General features: G+C 44.4%; 1 protein-coding gene across 1 annotated transcript in view; it reads right to left on the bottom strand.

Moving 5' to 3' along the window:
* Positions 1–21483, bottom strand: part of ATCAY (ATCAY kinesin light chain interacting caytaxin) — a 168948-nt gene that overhangs the window by 94767 nt on the left and 52698 nt on the right. Inside the window, exons 5-7 of the mRNA XM_075352540.1 lie at positions 10090–10275; positions 9857–9959; positions 7279–7410 (exon numbers count right to left, since the gene is read on the bottom strand). Of these exons, the coding sequence (XP_075208655.1) occupies positions 7279–7410; positions 9857–9959; positions 10090–10275 (421 nt within the window). The remainder of the gene's footprint in view (positions 1–7278; positions 7411–9856; positions 9960–10089; positions 10276–21483) is intronic.

Genomic DNA, 21483 nt, shown 5'->3' with positions numbered 1-21483 from the left:
ACATCTTCTCCTGACATCACCCCTGCACTATTACAAAATACTACCGATTGTCTGTCCGCTGTCTCCAACATCATGTCCTCCCTCTATCTAAAACTGAACTTCTCCTGTTTCCTTCCTCTCTTAACCTTCCGAAACCCAATATTACCATTTCTGTGTGTGGCTTGACCATTACGCCCCAGCAGCACGCCCGCTGTCTTGGGGTTATATTTGACTCCGATCTTTCCTTCACTCCCCACACTCGTTCACTTGCTCGTTCTTGTCACTTCCACCTCAAAAACATCTCAGGAATTCGACCTTTTCTTACCGTTGACTCTGCAAAAACTCTTACTGTCGCTATCATTCATTCTCGCCTGGATTATTGTAACTCTTTACTAATTGGTCTCCCTGTTACTAAACTCTCCCCTCTCCAATCCATTCTGAATTCCGCAGCCAGGATCATTTTCCTCTGCAACCGCTTCACTGATGCCTCTGCTCTGTGCCAGTCATTGCACTGTTTGCCTATCCGTTACAGAATCCAATATAAACTTATCACTCTCACTTACAAAGCTCTCCACAGTTCTGCACCACCCTACATCTCCTCCCTCATCTCTGTCTATCACCCCACCCGTGCCCTCCGCTCTGCTAATGACCTAAGACTGACATTCTCAACAATTTGTACCTCCCACTCCCGTCTTCAAGATTTCTCACGAGCTGTGCCTATGCTCTGGAACACACTACCAAGAGAAATCCGATTAATTGCCAACATCCACACCTTTAAGCGGGCCCTAAAAACGCATTTCTTTAGACTAGCCTATCACCTTACCTCCCTGATCTAATCTAGTCCCTTTCTGCCCTTCAAAAAACTTACTTCCAGTTCTCATCCCCTGTACCTCTATAAATTCTCACTGACGGGTTCATGCAGCTGCTTTTGAATACCCTATTAAATCGATGGCTGGACCATATATGACAAAGTTTTCTCCCCCCATTCACCTTTTGTGTCTCCCCTATTTCCTCATAGACTGTAAGCTTACGAGCAGGGCCCTCACTCCTGGTATCTTAATTTTGTTATTTTGTATTGTCTCATATTGTCTGTACATGTCCCCTCTTAATTGTAAAGCGCTGCGGAATATGTTGGTGCTATAGAAATAAAACTTATTATTATTATTATTATTATCATCTCAGGACTAATGCAGAGGCCGGGCCCTTGGAAAATTCCCTAGATTATTATTATTATTATTTATTATTATAGCGCCATTTATTCCATGGCGCTTTACAAGTGAGAGAGGGTATACGTACAACAATCATTAACAGTACAAGACAGACTGGTATAGGAGGAGAGAGGACCCTGCCCGCGAGGGCTCACAGTCTACAGGGAATGGGTGATGGTACAATAGGTGAGGACAGAGCTGGTTGCGCAGTGGTCTACTGGACTGAGGGCTATTGTAGGTTGTAGGCTTGTTGGAAGAGGTGGGTCTTGAGGTTCCTCTTGAAGCTTCCCACGGTAGTGGAGAGTCTGATGTGCTGAGGTAGAGCGTTCCAGAGTATGGGGGATGCAACCCACTCTACTGTCCCTCTGTCGCTGACATTATCTATACCTGAAGAGTTACATTCTTATGTTTACCACTTACCAACAATACAGTTTTAAAAGCACTCATTTCTAAAGTTAAAACCAGATCAGAGATGACGGTGATACGACTCAAGACATCAAATTTCAAATCAAGCTCTTCCCAGATCTATCCTGGATAAGCTTGCAGAAGCAATGGCATCTATGTCCTCTCTACCCAAAAAGTTCACCAGATTGCATACTGTTGGTATGCAACAGAGGGAAAATCGGGTTCTTTAAGATCTTATGACAACCTCCCGAACTTTTACAAAATCTTGGACAATCCTCTTCCACACATCTAGATTGGGAAATTTGAGTCCTTATCACCTGTCCCACCCTGAGTATGGCAGTCAAACAACAAGAAGCATAGAAGACCACAATCTGCTCAGGCTTCCTCATGGGAATTCTTATTGTAAAAATTCTTTCTATTGGACTCCATGTGTTTCAATATGTTAGTATAGGGTTGCTATAATTACTTTTTTGTAAAATGTTATACAATAGCCTATCTGCATATAATAACTGATTAGCTGTTGGTTTCTTAATACTACTGATATCTCCTTTGAGGTATACTTGTAACCCCAATGCTCCCAAGGAGATCCTGCCTGAGTTCAAAATTTCCCAGTCTTCAGATCCCCCTAGGTGTTGGTTATCCTAACTTAAGTATTTCTTAAAAGTAAAGTTTATTGCTATACCTGATTATATCTGTACATATGTAATGCCATTATTTGTTCCCCATTTCCTTGTGTGTTTTCCTTCCCCTCTACAATGTTATACCTATCAACCTTGACATGGTTCTGACGACCCCCAAGATGTTCTTCCGTACCTCTGATATTTTTGAGTCTACATCAGAAAATGTATTCCTTTATACGTCCACCATGATTAAATGCATCTCACTAAATGTTAAAGAGTTCAACTCAAACGTTAAGAGGCGCTTAGCTCACATTGAGATTACAACCCTCAAAACAGATGTAGTGTTCTTACAGGAAAAATCACTTTAACAAGTCGAACTCCTTTACTTTTGCTTTAAACCACTTTCCTAAAATATTTTCTACCACACAAGACAAGAAAAGCAGGTGTAGCAATTATTTTATTAAAACATTGCCCTATACAGGTGTCCTCTTCCTTTCTAGATCCTAGCGGTCGATATATAATTTTGCAGGGTACCCTCAGAGGAAACCCTCTCATACTCTGTAATATATATGCCCATAATACAGCACAAAATAAATTTTTTTAGAAAAGTTTTGGTTAAGAGCTCACGTCTTCCATCCTCAACCATAATTCTGGGGGGAGATTTCAACACGATCTTCTCTGATTATAGAGATAGACTCTTGCTAAATAATACGCCTCTCGGACCATCTTAAATTCACCTCTCCAGAGAATTTCACAAGCTAGTCCCTATATGACTTATGAAGAATTAACTATCTGAGAGATAGATCCTACTTTTTTCATCACCTCATGGTACTCAGACTTGCATAGACTACTTATTTAGGAATAAACCTCTGTTGCGCATGCTGGCAGGAGCAGAGATGGGCTCCATGACATAATCTGACCATGCTATAAGAGATCTCAATCAAGGACTCCCTAATATTCACTCGGTCCTGTGATTGGAGACTTAATGATACTCTTCTTCGAAAACCTTCCCTAAGGGAAGAGCTTTGTCCACATCTAAAAATTACTTTGAACTCAATAAGGGTTCAGTCTCTTATGAAGCAATGTTATGGGAAGCACACAAGGTGGTCTTCCGTGGACAATGTATTGCCTTGGGCACAAGACTTAAAAGGGATTATAAAGTAAAATATGAAACCCTAATCACTGAACTAAAATATCTGGTAGTGAGTATGCTCTCTTATCCCTCCATGAGGACCCTTAAAAAACTCATAGAATTTAGAACCCAACTAAAGAACATGGCTTTGAAGAGAGTAGACAAACTACTTCTTTACATGTGTCAGCAATATTTTGAAAGAGCCAATAAACCACATACACTATTAGCTTAGCAACTTAGACATCATAAAGAACAGTTCTCTCCTCATGATCTGTGTAACAAAAAACAAATAACCTATGATCTAAAAGAGATAGCTAATATTTTCCATAAATACACAGCTTTATTCACTTACTAGTCCTTTCCTGTCTAGGTTTCCCCACAAGGTACAATCTCATTAGCTTTTTTTTTAGTCCTGTCACTTACCTTCCCTTTCTATAAGGGCAACTGCATTGTTGAATACTCCAGTCACAGACGAGAAAATTAAAGATATAATACAACATCTACCAAATATGAAAACTCAGGTACCAGATGACTTGTTCTATTTATATTATAAAACCTTTCACAATGAACTTCTTCCTACTCTAACTCCTCTTTCTAATTATTTTTTAAAGGGGTCTCCAATCCCTGAATCTATGTTATACTCCTACATAACCTTAATCCTTCAACCAGGATAGACTAGACTACAAATTTACAGACCAATAGCTCTCCTTAGATCAGATGTCAAAATATTTACCAAATTATTTGTAATTTGTATGAACCTTTATTTGCCCTATAAAAGATCAAGTAGGTTTTATTCCGTTCAGACAAGAGGGTGATAACACCAGAAGAGCAGTCAACCTTATAGATATTGTCAAAAAGGCTACATAACCCACCCTCCTTTTGATTTTAGATGCTGAAAAGGCATTCGACTGCCTTAGTTGGCCATTTATGTTTAAAACTCTTGAGGCATATGGTATAAAAGGCCCTTTTTTAAAGGCTATTGAAGGCCTCCATTCCAAACCTCCAGCAACAATTGACTACCACGTAGTTCTCCCAAATCATTGACAATAAAAAAAGGTACTAGACAAGGATGCCCATTGTCTCCCCTGCTTCTTATCCTACGTATTGAGCCCCTTGCTGCTGCTACTAGGTTTAAGCCGGACATTAAAGGGAGTCGTGGTCAAAGACGGGGAATTTAAACTTTCCCTTTTCGCTACACACTATTCTTTCTAACTTTGTTATTTTATCGGGCTACAAAAAGAACACAAATAAAAATAGAAGCCCTCCCAATGAATATTCCAGACTCTCAACTGAATCTACTTCGTAAAAAAAAAACAAGCTAAAAAACAAATTAAATAATTTCCCACCATTATATAAAGAAATCCAGGTCACTCTTGAGTTTAATGTCTCTACCATTATCCTTATTAGGCCGTATTTCAGCAAATAAAATGTCTATTCTTCCAAAATTACTATACTTGTTTGAAACTGAACCCATACGCATCACACTCAGAGACCCGTGGTCACTCCAGGCGGCTACTCTGAAATTCATATGGGCTGGAAAATGTCAAAGAATCCCAAAGTCAATTTTGTTAAATGCTAAAAAATGGAGGTCCCTCATTTTATTTATTTATAATTGGGTGACCCAACTATGCAAAATAGCTGCCTGGACATCTAAACCTGCCTATACAAAATGGATGGCAAGTTAAAAAGTTTGGCTTGCCCTAGCTCATCCTAACTCTCTGATTTAATCTTCCCTCAATTGAACTCTTGAGTCCAATGAATCTCACTAGAGACATATGGAGGACTTGCTCTAAAAAAATGTGTTACTATCTACATATTATCTATTATCTACCCTTACCCCCTTTCTACTTCATCCAAATTTCCTTGAAAGTTTGACTTCAGAGTGCTTTATACGCTGCGACATCGCTAACAATATATCGTCGGGGTCACGTCGTTAGTGACGCACATCCGGCGCCGTTAGCGACATCGTAGCATGTGACATCAAGGAGCAACGATCAACGATCGCAAAAGCGTCAAAAATCGTTGCTCGTTGACACGTCGCTCCTTTTCATAATATCGTTGCTGCTGCAGTTACAATGTTGTTCGTCGTTCCTGCGGCAGCACACATCGCTATGTGTGACACTGCAGGAACGACGAACATCTCCTTACCTGCGTCCACCGTCAATGAGGAAGGAAGGATGTGGGCGGGATATTCCTCCCGCTCATCTTCGCCCCTCTTCTGCTATTGGGCGGCCACTTAGTGACGCCGCAGTGACGTCGCTATGACGCTGAACGCACCTCCCCCATGAAGGTGGGATTGTTCGGCGGTCACAGCGACGTCACTGTAAAGGTATGTGTGTGTGTGACGCTGCGATAATGTTCACTACGGCAGCGATCACGAAATCTCGCACGAGCGACGGGGGTGGGTGCTATCATGCACGACATCGCTAGCTATCACTAGCGATGTCGCAGCGTGTAAAGCACCCTTTCCTCAATAACGGACAAATGGGCCCACATCAGTCTGTTTAATTTTGCAGACACAACTGATTATAAAACAAGGACTAATATACTCACTTGCCTCATCCTTATTTCATAGTTCACAGGTTTCTGTCCCCACGTCCTTTGAAAGACTATGTAGAAATGATCCTTCAATGAAAGGCTTAATCTCTGATGTCTACAATATCATACAAAATCCAGACAGAGACTCCCTCACTAGAAACCCATACATGTTCAGGTGGAAAAGATATCTGGGTGCTGAATCTTGTATCACTTATAAGGAAAACTAATACATGATCGTCCATTTTTAGTATCATTCGTCTTAGTTCCTACATATAATAATGGCCAAAAAGTGTTGGTACCCTTGAAATTGTTCCAGAAAATGAAGTATTTCTCCCAGAAAATGATTACTATCCACATGTTTTGATACATACGTGTTTTTTTTCCTTTGTGTGTATTGGAACAAGAAAAAACTGGACATAATTTCACACAAAAACCCAAAAATGGTCTGGCCAAAATTTTTGTCAGCTTTCCAAAATAACAGGTAATCAACTTTGTTTCAAGCATGTGATGCCCGTTCAAACTCAATTGTGGCAATAACAGGTGTGGGCAATAGGAAAATCACACCTGACTCAATCTTTCCATTGTGTGTGCCGCACTCAGCATAGAGAATAGAAAGAAGAGGAAAAAAAATCAATACTATCAAGGCTGGAGAACCAAAATTGTTTAAGAATATCAACAATCTACAGAGATCTTGATCTTTTTTCTATGGTACACAACATAATCAAGAAGTTTACAACCCATGGCACTGTAGCTAATCTGAAAAATTGATGAAAGGTTGCAATGCAGAATATAGCGTAATTGGTGGATAAGCAGCCCCAATTACGTTCCAAAAAATTTCAAGTTGTCCTGCAGGCTCAGGATGACAGTATAAACATAAACTATCTGTCGACATTTGAATAAAATGAAATGCTATGGAAGGAGACTCAGGATGACCCCACTGCTGGTTCAGAGACAAAAAAAATCTAGACTGCAGTTTGCCATAATATACGCGAGTAAGCCAAAATTCTTTTGGAAAAGCGTGTTGTAGACAGATGAGACCAAAATAAAGCTTTTTGGAAAATCACATCATTCTACTGTTTACCACAAACTGATTGAGGCCTACAAAGAAAAGAATACAGTACCTACAGTCAAATATTCTGGAGGTTCAAAGATGTTTTGCAATTGTATTACCGCCTGTGGCACTGGGTGCCTTGTTAATAACTGGAATATGATTCTTGTGATGGCTCATGACACCTGAAAGATGCGTCAATAAATTGATTAAGAGGTGCATCTTACTGTAGCCCACCTTTCATTAACACTACCAATTCTTGATGAATTGGGGCTAAATTGTTTTTAAAAAGTAAAAAATGTAAATACATCAGCATAAAAACATCACTAGGTCACAGTATTAACTCACCTCCTATCTATCATCTGGTAGCACTTCTTCAACCATCCTAACCCAGGCATTCTACGTCGAGGCGTGGCACCATTCAGATAAACGATCATATAATCCTCAGCCACTAGCAACTCCAAACTGCTTATTACATATCTGCCAAAAAAAAACAAACAAAAGTAGTAAAACATTAGGGTTAATATGTTGAATTAAGTATATTTAATGCGTTTGTACACACAAAGCAACTTTATGCACAGATGGAAGGATGATTGTAGGATTAAATTACCCCAGAGTTTGTTTGTAAACTGCAACAATGAAGACACAGATCTGCAGAGGAACTGCACACATAAAACAGTAGGAAATGTTTGAAAATTGCTTTATTTTCTTGTCACATTTACCATTAATTAAAATTGTATTGTATGATTATGTGCCCACACATAAAGCATATTTTGGCAGGAACAAACGCAGCAGAAAAAATGTGCATTTTTCATTGTGTTTGCATGTTTTTTGCGGGAGTTCAGGCGCAGTACTCGATTGTCTGATGTTAAAGCCAGGACGCGGCTCTCACTGCCCGAAGCGGTTCCCATGCCACTCCCGGCAGTTTTACCCCCTAAATGTTGTGATCATTGCAATCGCTTACCTCTCCCTGGCAATTGGGTCCTTGTAATGTGATCACAGGGACCAAATCACTGCCATAGTAATCCTGGGTCGTCACTGTGATGACCCCGGGTTACTGAGCTGCAGAGAGCCTCACACACCATGCTGTATGCATGGTGTGTGAGGCAAAAGGCTGCACTATAATCCCCTGTAGCGATAAAGCATTGCAGGGGATTATAGAAACACAAAAAATAAATGCAGAAACAATTGACATGCTGCTTCTTTTTCAGCAACAAAATCTGTAAGAAAAAAGAAGCATGTGCACAGCAAGTCAGGATTCGGATAGACTTTGCTACAATGCTTTTTCCTTGTTTTTATTGATAAAAAAAAAGAAAAAACACATGAAAAAGAATGCAAAAAAAAATGACACATGGGCACATAGCCTAAAGGTGTGCTTAGCTTTAAAACCCTATCACATGTGACATTCAATAATGAAGCTATAAAATGAGATATGAATATTGATCCATTATAGCCAATGGCCAATCACTTGGCCCATGGTAGAAAGTAAATGGAGACAACAGGAAAAAATTTGTGCACTGTATCAGAATTTAAGAATACATAAGGTCATTTTTTCAGAAACAGAAAAGTACCAGAAGTGGTCTATGTTGGAAACAAAATACAATGCAGTTCTTTAAAGGCAACCTGTCACTAGATTCATGTTGCTCGAACCCCCGGTAGCATGAATCAGAGCCAGGCTCCATGTTTGCAGCCAGGTATGTTTTACAATTGGGGATCATAGGGAGAAAGTTGCCTAAAGCCTGCTTTACACCTTTCAATTTCGCATACGATATCGTATGCGATGTGACCCACCCTCATCGTATGTGCGGCACGTTCAATTTTTTGACCGTGCCGCACAATCGATTAAAAGCTGTCACACGTACTTACCCGTCCATACGACCTTGCTGTGGGCGGCGAACATCCACTTCCTGGAGTGGGAGGGACGTTCGGCGTCACAGCGACATCACGCGGTAGCCAGCCAATAGAAGCGGAGGGGCGGAGATGAGCGGGACGTAAACATCCCGCCCGCTTCCTTCCTTCCGCATTGTCGGCAGGAGCTGCGGACGGAGGTAAGCTGTCGTTCAATGTTCCCGGGGTGTCACACACTGCGATGTGTGCTGCCTCGGGAACATTGCACAACCGCACGTTCAATTTATGAGAAATGAACGACGTGCATGTGATGAACGGATTTTCGTTCAATCGCAATTGCACAGAGGTTTTACAAGCTACAATCATACTTACGATGCCGGATGTGCGTCACTTACGAAGTGTCCCCGCCGATACATCGTAAGATTTATTGTAGCGTGTAAAGCGCCCTTTAGATGCAGGGCTTGGATGGCTTCTCTCCACCCTTTTCCAGTTGATTGACCGGGTATCACCCATGTGTGCATGTAGATAGAGACCTGTCAATCACCTAGAGTATAGGAGGGAGAAGGTAGCCAGAGATTACTTTAGGCTAGTGAGAGCTCTCCCTATGGTTCCCAATAGGCTGCGGCTTTTCAAAGTAAAACATACCTGGAATGGTGGAGCCAGGCTCTGATTCATGCAGCCCATAGTTCAGGCTGCATGAATCTTTTGTCAGGTTCCCTGTAAAGATGTGAAAGCACTGACAAATATGTTCACATGCATCATGGACAGTGTGTGCCCAAGTAGACATGATCGGGCAGACATTTTTACAAATTTACCAGAAGGTTATTTATAATTATCCATGATAGACACATGATGTACTGTGATGTAAATTCTTTGTAGCTTTTACAAAATTGATGATACCAAAGTTTGTGCATCTTATCGGGATCAGAGTAGATATTGCATTTCATTTATTACAAAGTGAAACTAGTAGCATAATATACTAATAACTGACTATATAACAATCAAACTACAGTGTTGATTGTGGATGATGATATTCATCTACTCTCAACACGATCGCACCAACGTCAACTCCACTTACAGAAAAAGGTTCTCCATGATGTAATGATAATCTGGACAGTTGCTGTCTGGTAGACAACAGGCAGCAAACACAATGATGGCATTTAGACCCTCACCATAGTATCCTGAAAAAAAAAAAAAGAGGAGAAATTACAATGAGTCCAAATACTAGATGTGATTTTGGATGATGACGAGATATTTTTCCTCTACTTACAGCACTGAAAATATAAAACTAAAATAAATGTAACACCTCACCTCCATGTGTAACCACTCTCATATATGGTTTGATCATTTGCAGATCAATTCGATGTTCCTGCTCTCCAATTATCACTGTCCTCCACAGGCGACCGTTTGTAGTTCCCCCACCTTCCACGGCTCCATCACCAAACAAGTCGGCACTATCTCCAGGCATATTTTTTGCACTTGCAACAGGTGTGTCATCTATTAATAAAATTATTTCACCCGTCAATAGCTTCATTTATAAACATTTGTATATTAATATATTCCTACTAAAATGCATTAAAGAGGTTTTATGATGGCTTTTTGTGATGGGCAAATAGTAACTATTAGTGTTCGGATTATTCGTAACGAATCCAAAAATAATATTCCGGTAATAGTCACGAATAACGAACCTAATGTAAGTCATGGAAGAACTTGAGCATTTTTCTTGTTGTGACGAATACTGGAATAATACTCTGTATTCGTTAAGCATAATCCAAACACAACTAATTACTATTAGCTCATCACTATATTTTTATATATATATATATATATATATATACACATACATACACAGGACCGTGAGGAAGGCGGACAAGGCAGACGAAACGCATCCCATCGGCAATATCTCCTGCTAATTATACTTTGTTGTTCCTGAGCCTTGTGGGTCGTGTTTACTTTTTATGGATATCTAATATATAAAGCACAGCGTATGTATGTGTGTATATATGTGTGTATGTCCGCTAAAGGAATTTGCACCGTCGCATTTACAATCACGAAATTTTGCACAGACGCCCCATGTGACCCAGGGAACATCATAGACTATGTTTTGACGTGAAAATTTAACCCTGCGCTTTACAGTTATTCACCAAAATCCTGCCTCCATTTAACTGAATGTAGGTGGGAGCTACTGGCTATTAATAGCAACTGTCAGTGGTTGCTATAGGAACAAAATAAACTGTTAGTATAAGAAGCTTATGTGTGAGGTGATAAGATGTCAGTGGTAAGACGGATAGAGAGAAAATGAGACAGACAGACAGAGACAGACACAGACAGAGACAGACGGGGAAAGAGACAGACAGAGACAGATGGGCAAAGAGAGATGGGCAGAGAGACAGACGGCCAAAGAGACAGACCTGGAAAGAGACAGACCTGGAAAGAGACAGCTGGGCAAAGAGACAGATGGGCAAAGAGACAGACCTGGAAAGAGACAGATGGGCAAAGAGACAGATGGGCAAAGAGAAAGCCTTGGAAAGAGACAGCCCGGCAAAAAGACAACCAGAAAAGACAAAGAGACAGATGGGCAAAGAGACAGACGGGCAAAGAGACAGCCCTGGAAAGAGACAGCCCGGGAAAGAGACAGCCTGGGAAAGAGACAGCCCGGGAAAGAGACAGCCCAGGAAAGAGAAAGCCCTGGAAAGAGACAGCCGGGAAAAGAGACAGCCGGGCAAAGAAACAGCCGGGCAAAGAGACAGGCCTGGAAAGAGACAGACCTGGAAAGAGACAGACAAAGACAGATGGTGAAAGAGACAGACGGGGAAAGAGAGAGACTGACAGACACACACATAGAGACAGACACAGAGGTAGAGAGAGACAGACAGACACAGAGAAGGAGACAAATAGACTGATACAAATACAGACAGAGAGATAGAAACAGACAGACAGAGACATAGACACAGACAGACAAACAAAGACAGAGAGACATACAGACAGAGACACACATACAGATACTGGGAGAGAGACAGAGAGACAGTTACTATGCCGGGCAATGCCTGGGTACTACAGGTAGTCTAATATATAAAGCACAATGTATGTATGTATGTGTGTATGTGCGCTAAAGAAATCCGCACCGTCGCATTTACAATCACAAAATTTTGCACAGACGCCCCATGTGACTCAGGGAACGTCATAGACTATGTTATGAGGAGAAAATTTAAACCCGCGCTTTACAGTTACTCCCCAAAAAACATGCCTCAATTAAAGTGAACGGAGCTGCGAGCAACAGGCTATTAATGGGAGATTAGGAGCTGTGATTGGTTGGATAGGATAGGAACAAAGGTTGGATATGAACAAAGGACATTCATAGTATAAGAAGCTTATGTGTGAGGTAATATGATGTCGGTGGAGAGACGGATAGAGAGAGACAGACAGACTGAGAGACAGACAGACAGAGACAGACAGACAGGCACAGACAGAGAAAGAGGCACACAGGGAAAGAGACAGAGACAAACAGAGATAGATAGGAAAAAAAAGCCAGACAGAAAGAGACAGATAGAAAGACACACGGGGAAAGAGACAGACAGAGGCAGACAGGGAAAGAGACAGAGAGAGACAGACAAGGAAAGAGACAGAGAGACAGACAAAGACAGACGGGGAAAGAGACAGCCGGGCAAAGAGGTAAACCTGGAAAGAGGCAGACCTGGAAAGATGCAGACCTGGAAAGAGGCAAATCTGGAAAGAGGCAGATGAGGAAAGAGACAGACGAGGAAAGAGACAGAACTGGAAAGAGACACACTCGGAAAGAGACACACCTGGAAAGAGACACACCTGGAAAGAAACAGACAGCAAAAGAAACAGACAGAGAGACAGATAGGGAAAGATGGGGAAAGAGACATACGGGGAAAGAGACAGACATACACAGAGGTAGAGAGAGACAGACACAGAGATATAGAGATAGAGACAGACAAACACAGAGATAGAGAGAGACAGACAGACACATAGACAGACAGACACAGAGACACAAAGATAGAGACAGAGAGACTGATACAGAGACAGACAGAGAGATAGACAGACAGACACACAGAGACAGACAGGCAAAGAGACAGACAGACAGAGACAGACAGACAGAGACTGGGAGAGAGACAAAGAGACAGTTACTATCCCGGGCAACGCCGGGTACTACAGCTAGTCACAAATAAAGAAGTTTTATTACAGCGCCGGTGTTTCCAAGTCTTTGCTGTAATTTCTTTATAGCATATATAATATATATTTAAAAAAAACAACCTGTTGTGGTGTTCCAAATATTTATAGGGCCAGTTGTCGGTGGTAATACAGATTGTTTTACCAGTAAGTACTTAGATTCTTCCTTGATCACTGCATATATTATGTATTTGAGAAATACTGTACGTTTTAAGGTGTTATTGGCTGTTAGGTACACAGCACCGCCAGCATAAAGAATGAAAAAGGAATGGATAAAGCTATATGAAGTCTACCTTCCTTGTCCATTGCCTTTTTTCTAGAATACCAGGCTACAGTGTTTATTCTTGTGAAGCAGCCACGGACCACAGAAACTATTTCAATCTGGAACACATTGTACATTGATATGTTTTTTACAATTATGAATGGGTTGTATTCCAGCGAAAAAGGGAATTTGATGCTGAAAAATAATGTACCATATTTGTTGAGATAGTATAACTCACTTATAATACTAAAACATTGAATCATCTGAAAATGTCGAGTTGGCAACCCTGAAATCTCATGCCATCGGTACAAACGTGCAAGTGAAGTGCAGTGAAATACTTGAATGTGCAAAGGTAGATCTCTCTTCTTAACTTTAGTGTGCTTATAATCCACAAAAAGTTCTGCCTAGAGAATTTAGCAATTATCAATTTTGTGTTATCTTTTTTACAATTTCAATTTTTTAATGTTACAACAGCACAGTCAGATCTCGGAAACACTGTAACAAAAGTTCTAATCTAATTTTTGTGCATATTCCTCATCACAATTTTGTGTATACGTTCAGCAGTGCTACAGAAAGGAACACAACTGATGCAACATAGCAATATAACGAACTTAACAATTGTCTACAAGAATATACAGTACAGACTAAATGTTTGGACACACCTTCTCATCTGTAGAACAACTATTAAGAGGAGATTTTGTGGAGCAGGCCTGCATGGTAAAATAGCTGCTAGGAAACCACTGCTAAGGACAGGCGACAAGCAGAAGAGACTTGTTTGGGCTAAAGAACACAAGGAATGGACATTAGACCAGTGGAAGTCTGTGCTTTGCTCTGATGAGTCAAAATTTGAGATCTTTGGATCCAACCACCGTGTCTTTGTAGAAAAGGTGAACGGATGGACTCTACATGCCTGGTTCTCACTATGAAGCATGGAGGAGGAGGTGTGATGGTGTTGGAGTGCTTTGCTGGTGACACTGTTGGGGATTTATTCAAAATTGAAAGCATACAGAACCAGCATGCCTACCACAGCATCTTGCAGTGGCGTGCTATTCCATCTGGTTTGCGTTTAGTTGGACCATCATTTATTTTTCAACAGGACAATGACCCTAAACACACCTCCAGGCGTTGTAAGGGCTATTTGACTAAGAAAGAGAGTGATGGGGTGCTACGCCAGATGACCTGGCCTCCATAGTCACCAGACCTGAATCCAATCGAGATGGTTTGGGGTGAGCTGGCCCGCAGAGTGAAGACAAAAGGGCCAACAAGTGCTAAGCATCTCTGGGAACTCCTTCAAGACTGTTGGAAGACCATTTCCGGAGACTACCTCTTGAAGCTCATCAAGAGAATGCCAAGAGTGTACAAAGTAGTAATCAAAGAAAAAGGTGGCTACTTTGAAGAACCTAGAATATAAGACATATTTTCAGTTGTTTCACACTTTAAGTATTTCATTCCACATGTTTTAATTCATAGTTTTGATGCCTTCAATGTGAATCTACAGTTTTTAGTCATGAAAATAAAGAAAACTCTTTGAATGAGAAGGTGTGTCCAAACTTTTGGTCTGTAATATCTCTCTCTCTCTCTCTCTCTCTCTCTCTATATATATATATATATATATATATATATATATATATATATATTGTGAGACTGTGACCGGGGTTATCTATGACGGCCGGTATGTCTTGCCCCGGTTGTGCTCACTCCATGATAATCCACTATAGGGTTAATGCTGGTTTCCCTACAGGCTGAAGGGAGGGATAAATAGATTCAGGAACAAGGGCAGGTGTGCCGGGTGTGAGAGGGTGATCACATCTCCCTGAGTTCTCTGCCGGAAAGGCACCTATGTACTATTGTGAACTTTTTCTTTGGAATAAACCGTGTGCTGTGAACCTTGGTGCCTGGATCCCGTGTCTTCTGCAGCGCAGCCGACGACGCTACCTCACATATGGTGGAGAATCGGCGGGCATGACAGCCGGTGAGGTGTAGCATCCATCCCTGGTGACCCAGCTGCGCATGTCCTGGATTCGAGCGGCTATACTACAGCCCAAACCCGGCGACGCCATGGAGGACATACTAAAGCATTTGGCTCAGGCTAATGCACAGCAGCAACAGACCAATGCACACCTGCTCCAATCCTTGCAAATGCAGGAAAAAAAATTCCAAGAACAGATGGATCAGGCCAATGCACGTCAGCAGCAATCCTTGCAAGTGCACCAAGAACAGATGGAGCAGGCCAATGCACGTCAGCAGCAAGCCTTGCAATTGCAGGAAAAAAGGCACCAAGAACAGACGGTCCTCCTGGCCAAGTCGATCCGTGCCGGACCGGCAGCAAGAACCCAGGGACCGGGTGACGACGGCAGCGTCCGGAAAGCGGTGAGACAAGCGTTGCAAAAGATGACCCCGGGTGATGATGTGGAAGCGTTCCTGGCGGTGTTTGAGCGGGTGGCTGAGCGGGAAAAGCTGCCGACCCCGCAGTGGGCTGAGGTATTGTCGCCCTATCTGACGGGGGAACCCCAAAAAGCGTACCTGGACCTCTGTGCCGAGGACGCCATTGACTATGTGACCCTGAAAGCCGAAATACTGGCTCGGTTGGGGGTGAATACCTATGTACGGGCTCAGCGGGTAAATCAGTGGTTCTATGAGGAAGCCAAACCCGTACGCTCACAGGCCTATGACTTGTTACATCTTGTAAAAAAGTGGTTGCAGCCTGACACTCTGAGCCCGGCGCAAATGGTGGAAAGGGTAGTAGTGGATCGTTTTGTGCGCACTTTACCCGTCACCGTTCAACGGTGGGTCGGACAGGGTGACCCGAGTACCCTGGACCAATTAGTGTCCCTAGTAGAGCGGCATGTGGCTACGCAGGACTTGATACGGGACACTGAGACTTTGCGTACCGCCCGTCGGTCCGGCCCCTCCAAGCCTAGGGCCAAGGACTCACCGCTGACACCGGTGCGGGAGTCCGCTACCGTCCCGTCTGAAGCCGCACCCTCCGTCCCTGAGGTCCGGAAAACTATGTACCCTAAACGACAACTCGTCAAGGGGGTGTCCTTCCCTATTAGATGTTGGCGGTGCCAGCGGGTGGGACATATGGAAGCCCAGTGTCCACTCACCACGGAGCCCATGGATTGTGGGGTTACCCGGCGGGGTTCAATGTATGCTCAGGTGGTGTGTACCGCTGACCTGGTCTACCCAGAGACTGAGCCCCACTTGTGCCAAATTCAGGTGAATGGATGTCCGGTTACAGGCTTGTTGGATTCCGGAAGCTTAGTGACCCTTGTGCGATCAACCCTAAGGGCTAAAGTAAAGGCTACAGGACGTACCGTGGGGGTGGTTTGCATACATGGGGACCGCCGAGACTATCCCACGGGGATAGTCACCATCACAGCACCTTGCGGTCAGGTGCAACATGAGGTGGGACTTATTAATACTCTTCCCTATGATGTGATCCTAGGAAGGGATCTGCCCTATTTTTGGACTTTATGGAAGGGACCTCCTAAGTCCCCTCAGATATTGGTCAGTCCGGGACCTGAGCCCTACAATCCTGAATCCGGGACGCCTGCCGTAGGGGTCCCCATGATAGGGACAGGATGTGAACCTGATAGGTCGCCCCTAGAGGTATTGGCAGGAGAGGCTGAGACGGTCGAGCCCATCCCGGAGTTGGAGGCGTCCCCGGATACGTTTGGGACAGCCCAACTCCAGGACCCTACATTAATACATGCCCGGAGTCGGGTGACAGTAGTTGACGGGGTGGCACAGCTGCCTGGTGCCCAGGTAAGATACCCCCATTTCGCTCTTAAGCAGGATTTACTCTACCGGGTAGATGAAATACGGGGCGTAGGGGTAGAGCAGTTGGTGGTGCCCCAGCCGTATCGCCGGCGGGTCCTCGACTTGGCTCATAAACACCTGATGAGTGGTCACCTAGGGGTCAAGAAAACGCAGGAGCGAATATTGCAAAGGTTCTATTGGCCCGGGGTCTTTGGGGAGGTAAAACGGTTCTGCGAAACCTGCCCGGAGTGTCAGCTTACCGCACCCCTGACCCACTTTCGCAGTCCGTTGGTACCGTTACCCATTATAGAAGTCCCTTTTGAACGGATAGGGATGGATCTGGTGGGGCCCCTCGTAAAGTCTGCTCGAGGGCACCAGCATATCCTAGTGATCGTTGACTATGCCACCCGGTATCCAGAGGCGATACCTCTCAGACATACTGCAGCCAAGCTTATAGCTCGGGAGTTGTTTGCTGTGTTCTGCCGGGTGGGGTTGCCCAAGGAGATCCTTACGGATCAGGGGACCCCATTCATGTCTAAAGTGACCAAAGAGCTATGCCGGCTACTCCAGATCAAGCAGTTGCGTACGTCTGTGTATCATCCTCAGACTGATGGTTTAGTGGAACGATTCAATAAAACCCTGAAAACCATGCTCAAAAGGGTGATTTCCAAAGATGGGAAAGACTGGGATATGATGCTTCCCTATTTGATGTTTGCCATACGAGAGGTGCCACAGGCATCCACGGGGTTTTCGCCTTTTGAATTGTTATACGGGCGACATCCCCGGGGATTGTTGGACCTGGCAAAAGAAACCTGGGAGCAGGAGCCCACCCCCCATAAAAGTGTGATTGAACACATTTTGGGTATGCAGAACCGCATAAGCGCGGTCATGCCAATTGTGAAGGAGCATTTACAGGAGGCTCAGGCCGCGCAAAGCGGCCGCTACAATAGACAAGCCACCGTGCGGACCTTTAAACCCGGGGATCGGGTGTTGGTATTGTTTCCCACGGCGGAGAGTAAATTCCTGGCTCAGTGGCAAGGCCCCTACGAGATAAAGGAAAGAGTCAGGGTGGTTAACTATAAAGTATTGCAGCCCGGTAGGCGGAAACCTGAACAAATATACCATGTCAACCTATTAAAACCTTGGCAGGAACGGGAAAACCTGATGGCTGTTTTTTCCCCACCTCCCTCCTCTTCGGGTCGTTCACATCCGGCTCCAGCGACCTCCGGAGAGGACGAACCGGAAGTAAGGATTGGAGAAGCCCTCACCAAGACTCAGAGGCGAGAGGCCAGACGGTTGGTTCAGCAGAACCCCGATGTCTTCTCCGAGCTGCCCGGTAGGACCAGTCTGATACTACATGATATTGTCACCGAGCCCCACCTGAAGGTACGCCTGAAGTCATACCGAGTACCGGAGGCTCGACGACAAGCCATATCGGAGGAAGTAAAGACAATGTTACGCCTGGGGGTCATCGAAAAATCCCGGAGTGAATGGGCTAGTCCGATTGTCCTAATACCAAAACCCGATGGCTCCTTAAGGTTCTGCAATGACTTTAGGAGATTGAACGAAATATCCAAGTTCGATCTCTACCCCATGCCCCGGGTGGATGAGCTGATTGATAGGCTGGGACAGGCGCGATATTTTACCACGCTCGACCTGACCAAGGGGTACTGGCAGGTGCCACTAACGGAGTCCGCCAAGGAGAAAACCGCTTTTGTTACGCCGGAGGGTCTCTTCCACTATGTTGTCTTGCCTTTTGGGTTACATGGCGCTCCGGCCACGTTCCAGAGGTTGATGGACTTAGTGCTGGAACCCCACCAGGCATATGCATCAGCGTACCTTGATGACATCATTATTTACAGCTCCGAATGGCAGACTCACTTGGAACAGGTACAAACGGTGGTGGACGCGCTTCGAACAGCCGGATTGACAGCCAATCCCAAGAAATGTGCATTGGGACTCACGGAAGCCCGCTACTTGGGCTACGTGATAGGCCAAGGAGTGATTAAGCCCCAAATTAACAAGGTCGAGGCGATCCAGAAGTGGCCTAGACCCCTGACCACGAAGCAGGTTAGGGCCTTCCTGGGTATCGTGGGGTCCAACAGGAGGTTTGTAAAAGATTTTGCGGGACTATCAGCCCCTTTGACGGACCTTCTCAAAGGCAAGAAGTCCGTCATGGTGCGCTGGACTCCGCAGGCCGAGGACTCCTTCCGGGCCCTGAAGGAGGTCCTGTGCGGACAGCCCGTTCTGGTCAACCCTGATTTCCGGAAGGAGTTCATAGTACAGACTGACGCCTCGGAGGTCGGCCTGGGGGCAGTGCTGTCTCAGGTGGTTCAGGGGGAGGAACACCCCGTCACCTTCTTAAGTAGGAAGCTCACCCCTCCCGAGCGGAATTATAGCGTAGTGGAGAAGGAGTGCCTGGCGATCAAGTGGGCCTTGGAGTCCCTACGCTATTACCTGCTGGGACGTCAGTTTCGCTTGGTGACGGATCACTCTCCACTGGTCTGGATGAGGTCCGCCAAGGAACGGAATGCCCGGGTTACCCGGTGGTTCCTTTCTCTGCAGAACTTCCGGTTTACGGTTGAACACCGGGCCGGTAGGTTACAGGGCAACGCCGATGCCTTGTCCCGCGGCCCGTGTTTGATGGCAGGAGTTCAACCCCGCACGCTTGAACTGAGGGGGGGGGTATGTGAGACTGTGACCGGGGTTATCTATGACGGCCGGTATGTCTCGCCCCGGTTGTGCTCACTCCATGATAATCCACTATAGGGTTAATGCTGGTTTCCCTACAGGCTGAAGGGAGGGATAAATAGATTCAGGAACAAGGACAGGTGTGCCGGGTGTGAGGGGGTGATCACATCTCCCTGAGTTCTCTGCCGGAAAGGCACCTATGTACTATTGTGAACTTTTTCTTTGGAATAAACCGTGTGCTGTGAACCTTGGTGCCTGGATCCCGTGTCTTCTGCAGCGCAGCCGACGACGCTACCTCACAATATATATATATATATTCTAGGTTCTTCAAAGTAGCCACCTTTTGCTTTCATTACTACTTTGCACACTCTTGGCATTCTCTTGATGAGCTTCAAGAGGTAGTCACCGGAAATTATTTTCCAACAGTCTTGAAGGAGTTCCCAGAGATGCTTAGCACTTGTTGGCCCTTTTGCCTTCACTCTGCGGTCCAGCTCACCCCAAACCATCTCGATTGGGTTCAGGTCTGGTGACTGTGGAGGCCAAGTCATCTGGCATAGCACCCCATCACTCTCCTTCTTAGTCAAATAGCCCTTACACAGCCAGGAGGTGTGTTTGCGGTCATTGTCCTGTAGAAAAATAAATGATGGTCCAACTAAACGCAAACCTGATGGAATAGCACGCCGCTGCAAGATGCTGTGGTAGGCATGCTGGTTCTGTATGCCTTCAATTTTGATTAAATCCCCAACAGTGTCACCAGCAAATCACCCCCACACCATCACACATCCTCCTCCATGCTTCACGGTGGGAACCAGACATGTAGAGTCCATCCGTTCACCTTTTCTACAAAGACACGGTGGTAGGATACAAAGATCTGAAATTTGGACTCATCAGACCAAAGCACAGATTTCCACTGGTCTAATGTCCATTCCTTGTGTTCTTTAGCCCAAACAAGTCTCTTCTGCTTGTTGCCTGTCCTTAGCTGAGAAGTTGTGTCCAAACTTTTGGTGTGTACTATATATATATATATATATATATATATATATATATATATTAGTGATGAGCGAGTACTAAAAAGCTCGGGTGCTCGAGGCTCGGGCCGAGCATCCCAAGATACTCGTGTACTCGGCCCGAGCACCGAGCCCAATGTTATCCTATGGGAGACCCGAGTATTTTTATGAAATGACCCCCGGCAGCATGTAGAAACCCTAAAAATGTCACAAAGGTCTCAGAAGAGTGCTCAAATGACATGGCAACAGCATGGGGAAGACCCCTTGCAGCATTTATCACTCAAAAGTCACAGCTGTGAACAATTTTGTCCGCGTTTTACGCCATTTTCACGGACTCACCAGAAAACCTTCAAAAATGACACCAAAATGAATTTTCATGGCGGAAATGTTAAGGGCACATACCCAATAGTGAGATAGAGCTGGTGTATGTTACTTTTGGAGATTACATGAAAGATTTTACGTGAAAACATTGTGTGGCACTCCGATGTCCCTGAGAAGAGACGTACATGAAGGCCTCTTGAGTCTAATGTGCCCATTTTGAGGAAGTGAGTCTTTGTAGTATTGTCCTTTGCCAGGGCAGTCCAAAATTGCGAGGTTCACCAATGCCCCTGCATACAGACGTGCATGAGGGCCTGTATACCTGAAGTGCCCATTGTAAGGAAGTGGGTCTATTGTAGTATAGCCCTTTGGCAGGACAGCCAAAAATTGGGAGGCTCCACATTGTCCCTGGATAGAGACGTGCATGAGGGCCTGTAAACCAGAAGTGCCCATTGTAAGGAAGTGGGTCTA

This window comes from Anomaloglossus baeobatrachus, chromosome 1, assembly GCF_048569485.1.
Source record: "Anomaloglossus baeobatrachus isolate aAnoBae1 chromosome 1, aAnoBae1.hap1, whole genome shotgun sequence".
NCBI lineage: Eukaryota > Metazoa > Chordata > Amphibia > Anura > Aromobatidae > Anomaloglossus > Anomaloglossus baeobatrachus.
This window is presented reverse-complemented; position numbering and strand designations above follow the sequence as displayed.